The 6296-nt window shown below is 31.1% G+C and overlaps 1 protein-coding gene across 1 annotated transcript; it reads left to right on the forward strand.

The window, feature by feature from the left end:
- The first annotated feature begins 3598 nt into the window (after window positions 1–3598).
- On the forward strand, window positions 3599–6226 carry LOC101245052 (F-box protein At5g03100-like). Its single transcript, XM_004237529.5, has 3 exons — window positions 3599–4757; window positions 4852–5016; window positions 5405–6226. The coding sequence occupies exons 1-3, from the start codon at window positions 3750–3752 to the stop codon at window positions 5765–5767; spliced, it is 1536 nt and encodes a 511-aa protein (XP_004237577.1). The 5' UTR covers window positions 3599–3749; the 3' UTR covers window positions 5768–6226.
- Window positions 6227–6296: the final 70 nt, after the last annotated feature.

Consider the following 6296-nt stretch of genomic DNA (forward strand, 5'->3'; position numbering starts at 1 on the left):
CGTTCTTTGTGCGGCATTGGGTGCAAAAGAGCTGATTGTTTATAAATATTCACACAATCATAAATATTTCCGTGATAGTCTGTGAATATAAATTAATTTCACTACAAATTATTCATTAAAAAATGACATATAAACTTTGTTATAAAATATATGAAAACTATACCTCAAGGACGAGATCTGCATTTCGACTAGACTCATAACCTTCAACCGAGCAAATGGCAATGGTGGTCCAAACTAAATTAATGAAGCATATAGTTGTAAACATCAACGCCATCTATGTTTTTCATTATATTTCTGAATTAACTCATATATATAGTGCAGAAAAAATGATTATTTAGTCAAACGTGATATGCAATGTGATTATCTAAATCTAAGATTTAAATGATGAATAATTTCAAATGCAATTAATTATATTAATCTTAAAATTAGCCATTGCACAAATATTCTCCAAATTAATTAGTATCCATTGACAATGGACAACAAAATTGATTTACTTTTTAAAAAGTTATAGAGAACTTTTATATATTATGAATATTTGAATAATAACAACAACAACAACAATAATAATAATAATAATAGTAGTAGTAAAAATAAATAATAATAATAATAATAATAATAATAATAATAATAAAAATAATAATAATATTATAATTAGGATCCCAGTGTTAAAAGACTTAACTTAAATGCCTTTAATATTCAAATATAATGAATAATATTATTATCAAATTCAATCATTGCACAAAGACTCTCCAAATTAACTAGTATCTCTTATAGTATTAAAAACATTATACTATCAGTTTTGTTTTTTGATACACAATTCGCCATTAATATGTATCTATATTGGTTGTCAATCTTAAACTTTTACTTCTTCCGGAGGTAGTAGAAAGTTACATCAATTAGTTGCATAATGAACTATCAAAATTAAAATATAAGGGTTAAAAAGATAAATATCATAATTTAATACATAATAAAGCAGTCAACATTGTCAATGTTATGTATCATATATCTATTATTGAAACTGATACATTGTGCTCTAATTATAGAACATTGTGATTTATGTATCAAGATTATTATTGAACAATATACATAGCCTTATAAATTGGATAGGACTGAACAAACATGAAAAATTATAGATACATAACATATAACTGATTTGGTACTGTATATATAGCCTTTAAAACTTGAATAGGATTGAAGATACATTGTAGAACTCGACACATATATATATGATAGACTAGGTAATGTTTATGTCTCAATTACATTTATATTGAGTAGGATAATTATACACAATAACGATATCAGAAAGTTGTAAATGAAATGGCTAAAAAAAATATTTAAACGATAATTCAAGCACTAGAGAATTTTTTTGATGAAGAAATAGTTCTAACTCTTTAGGGACAAGTAATTATTAAACTAGAGAGAGGATAAATTTGAAATTCAAAAATTGGAGTGATGAAGATAATTGCTAATCTGTGGGAGTGATTTCAGGCGTGAAAATAGGAACAAAAATCTTTGGGTTAGAGAGTTGTAAGTTATGTATCTAGAAAAGGAGAGAAGGAAAGGAAAATAGGGATTTTTGTAATATTTTGAAATGGTAGAAAATTTTAGAAAATATGGAAACAAAAATTGTGTAGTTAAGTAATTTTTCCATAACTTATTTATGATAATAATTCAAATAAAATTACTATTCAATTTCGATTTTCTTATTAAATTAGACCAAGACCACCCTATTTTTGAAGCTGTTTTTCTTTGGTAGAGACTGATTATCAGTGAAAATAAATTAATTGAGTAATTTATGGATTGAATAGTTAATTTTACGTGTCTTTTCCATTTTAAGCGCAACAGAAAATTTTTTTTTCCCTTTTTTAGCTTAACAAACAGATTTTTCTTGTATCAGAATTAATGTATCCGGAAGGTGAGTTATGTATCAGAAAAGTAGAAATTTTAAGGGATTATTGTAATTAGAATAAAATTAGGGATAAAATGTAATTTGTTCCTAATATTATGTGATTTATGTAAGTTATTACATTTTTTATAGCAATTACTGGAATTCTCTACATCAATTAAATAAATTATTGTACTTTTTATAGCAAATGATTTCCCTCAAATCTCCATATTTTGTTCGACTTTTTATTTTAATTTATGCTTTTAGGCATAAAAATAATTTGTTCCAACTTTATGATGTTGAAAGAACTATTGAATTTATAAAGGTAAAGTAAAAGTAACCATGATCAAGATTTGTTATGGCAAGGTAAAATGCCCTCTACTTATTTGATAAAAGGTTTGAACAAATTGCGGGCATATAATATATGAATTTTCAAGTTTCATTTTCTACTAAAGTAAATTTAGCAACTTTTGAATTTTAATGTTATGTTGTATATACGTGGAATTAACTCATTATACTGATCCTTGTATTTTATTTATATGGGTAGTTTTTCTGTTGGTGAAAAAGGTACGTATAATGAAAATTGTTGTGGAATAATATTGAGAAACCTATTATTTTGTCATTCAACATACGCAAGTTGTCTTGTTTTCAAGTTCGAAATACACAAATCCCAAATTATTCGCCTATGAATAATAGGGGATGTTTATTGCACATTTTAGGATAGTTAAACGATGTGTTTATTCAATGATTTACCAAAATATTAATAATATTTTGCCTAGATTTATATCATAAGGATATAACATAAGTTTGAACTAAACGTATAGAATGATTTTAACCAAAAAATTTTACTTTTATGAATATGGTATTTTGAATTTGAATGCTTTCTTTTATCGAAAAAGAATTGCTCTGACCATTTTTTACTTTCTTTTAAATAACTTTAATATTTATGGGTTTTGAATAATAGTTGAGTTGATTGTGATGTTGAGATTATCAAAAAAAATTATGACGTCGTTAGTGAACAAGTTTAAGGAGAGAATTGCCTTCTTTTTTTATATATATAGATGCTGAAATTGTATAGCCACTTCAGTCGTGCTCGTCCTTTTTCAAAAGTATCTTTTTTCTGGGAACATGGTCAACCAGAAATTCTTATGTTCGCGATTCTTCATCCATCGATGGATAAAATGCTCCAGTTTTCCATTCTCATATGAGGCCTTCTCTACTTCAGTCTGTATTTTCAATTCCATTACCTTCTTCCTTAGCATCCTCCTTTTCTGGGTCCTTGTCAGCTTAGATGATTTCTGTTATGCTGGACTCTCTCCTACGACCTCCTTCTCAGGTCTCGATTTCTGTGCGGGGCATGAACCCACTGATCAGTTGGTGGGACAGTAGACGGTGTTTGAAATAACCATTGTTTATTCAATCGAAATCTCATAAGAGTGATTCATTCAACCTCGATATCGACAACCAAGACACCCTTCTCTGTCGAATGAATCTTCAAATCATCATCTTCAAACCACGACTCCGATAAATTCTCTACATCAAGTAAAAAAGTTGATGTATTTTTCATAGCAATTGAATAATTAATTGTTAATTGGTTATATCAATCATATTCAAATGATAAATAGGGTGGTCTTAGTCTAATTTTTTTTTAAAAAAAAAAAATCTAAAATTTGAATTTGCTAATATATATAAGCAAATTATTGTATTTTAAATAAAATAAAATTAGAAGAGCTCTGTATTTTAGTGGACCTTATATAAACCGCCATTTCCAAAACTCCTTTTCTATATTGAAAATGGCGGTAGCAAATTTGAGAGATTGATCGTTGAAGAAGGAGTTTGATTGTAACAATTTGTATTCAAAACAATGGCGTCACGCAAAAATCTCTCTCGTAGAAGCAGTGATTCTTTTATATTGTCGAAGAAACGAAAGATTGAAAATGAAACCCTAGAAGATTGTATCAGTGAGTTGCCGGACGGATTCCTCATACAAATGCTCTCTCTTTTGCCCACCAAAGACGCCGTCGCGTCATCTCTACTGTCTAAAAGGTGGCGTAATCTCTGGACTCCTATTCATAGTTTCTATTTCTCTAATGCAAATTACATTGACGTTAGGAAGTTCAAATCCTTTGTAGACAATGCTTTAATTCATTCTACCTCTACCGAAATCAAGAAATTCGTACTCGATTTGCGTACTACACTCTGGCAACCTAAATTGTGGATATCTGATTCAAAAATCAGTCAATGGATTGATTTTGCTGTGGGAAAAGAAGTGCAAGATGTTGCGATTTATGCACAGCCATATCATTCACATTTCTCTTATGAATTGCCTCAATCTATGTACACTTGTTCGTCGTTGATTACATTGACTTTGACAAATTGGGTGTTTCATAAACGACTGAACATAGCTTGGAACTCTCTAAAGAGCCTAACGCTGCACTTAACATCTTTAGACGATGACGATGTTGTGAAGTTACTGTCAAGTTGTCCTGCTTTGGAAGCTATGGAGCTGTCGTCTTGTGATAAGTTTCGTAGTCTAAAAATTACTTCAAATTTAAAGAGACTAACATTGTCAAACCATTTGTTGCCTGACGTTCAAGGAAATGAGGTTTTGGAAATTGATGCCCCACATCTTAAGCATTTGGATATTTCAGGGGATCTTGGAGAACTCAAGTGTAGGCTAGTCAATGTCTCCTCTTTGGTTATTGCCAGCCTCACTTTTAGAGATATGTGTATTACTGTTGGCAAGAGGGAATCTGAGATTGATGAAGACGAGTGTCCTTCTTATCATGAAGCAACCAGAAACCTTGTTCTGGACTATCTTGAGAAGTTGAGTAATGTGACAGAGCTGATAATTGGAAGTTGGTTTGCAGAGGTTTGTTTTCATTTCAAGTGGTTGTCGATTACATTTATTTGTAGTTGCTTTCTTCTCGAACTTTTACCTATTTCTTTGAGATTATTTCAACCAGGTCGTGTTCATGTTGCGACTTGAAAGTGTGATTCTACCAAAATTGAGATGCAAATGTCTAACTCTAAAGCTGGGTGTATCGAAGTCTAATATGTATGGTATAGCCAGTCTATTGCAAAACTTGCCTCGTTTGGAGTCACTCAACATACACATCAAATCTGAAATCGTAAGTCCTCTCGATATCTGCTCTTTTTTTTTTACGTTTATTCAAGATTTTTGAAGTTTTAAACCCCTTTCCCTCAAAAGGTGTATCTTAAGGAGAATGCAAATATAACATTAATTATCGCTTAGAATATTTTGTTACCATAGAACAAAAAAACTAAGTGATCAGGGTAGTTTCTTTTTGTCCAGTTAACGGGCTCAAGAAAGGAAAATGATCATCGACAATATACCTCTTTTTTTCATTTACTGTATGAGTATTTATGATAGTCTGTTAGCTATTATAATCATTTGCTGAGAACTGTTCAATATTTATGGGTTTTGAGATCATTTAGTGTAATATTTCCATTATGCTGTAGACCTACTTTGGGTCCTGACTATATTCTTTGTTCCAGTATAATGATTCCTCCTGCGAGCATGTGCAAAGCTATTTGGACAAAGTAAATGACATCAATTTCTGGCGTTGGATTCAAAACCCTCTGTTTCCTAATCTCAAGAATGTTAAGATTGTTGGCTGCGTAGGAGAATGTATCAGGATGTGGTCTAGAATGGGTTTTTGTAAACTTTTCAAATTTTTGAAGTTTCTACTAAAGAATGCAAAGGCTTTGCAGAAGCTTGTTATCGTAGCAGAGAGAAGAACATGCATTTTTTGTTCAGAGAGCTGTGTGTCCCGGCATTTATTGAAATTAGCTGAGAAAATGTTAAGCACCCCAAGATCATCAGGAAATCTTGTGATTAGTTACCAGGAGATTGCTTAGCATGACCAGGTTGGAGGTTGTTTTATTTCAGCATACTGGAGCTTTTGATTTACTGCAGTTGTGATTTTCAACTATGGCATTCGATGGCTGCTTGGTTTCTTAGAAGCCTTTGTTTGTTGCACTCTTGACATTGCATTGCAACATTGTTTTCTCGAAACTGTCAAGATTGGCGAAAACCTACAAATGACAGGTTCCTACTGTTTTGCTTAAGAAAATAATCTGTAGCTGTTGTACATTTTGAGCCAACAAACCCACTTCCTTGAGTAAAGTAACTGCTAGTATCTCTATTTGTTGTAGTTTTCTTATGGCTGTGTGTGCCCGGAGTCCGCGAAATCTGAAGCTTGTAGATGCTTTAGTTTCTTTGATGGATATTCCACAAAGATTGCAGTATATAGACTGTGACATATATGTGTTGAACTTCATCTATGTTTCAATCCACTTCAATTGTTCAGTTTTGCATGTTGCTGACTCTGTTTCTTTTCTCTTTCCTTTCTTAATACACGATTTGATCGAAATAAGCTATTATTTA

This window comes from Solanum lycopersicum, chromosome 4 (genome assembly GCF_036512215.1).
Source record: "Solanum lycopersicum chromosome 4, SLM_r2.1".
Classification (NCBI taxonomy): Eukaryota; Viridiplantae; Streptophyta; class Magnoliopsida; order Solanales; family Solanaceae; genus Solanum; species Solanum lycopersicum.

Excerpts from the sequence above, each read along its gene's own strand:
- LOC101245052 (XM_004237529.5), top strand. The coding sequence starts at position 3,750 with ATGGCGTCACGCAAAAATCTCTCTCGTAGAAGCAGTGATTCTTTTATA. Across the intron at positions 4,758-4,851 it reads TTGGAAGTTGGTTTGCAGAG|GTCGTGTTCATGTTGCGACT; the intron begins GTTTGTTTTCAT and ends TATTTCAACCAG. Across the intron at positions 5,017-5,404 it reads TACACATCAAATCTGAAATC|TATAATGATTCCTCCTGCGA; the intron begins GTAAGTCCTCTC and ends TCTTTGTTCCAG.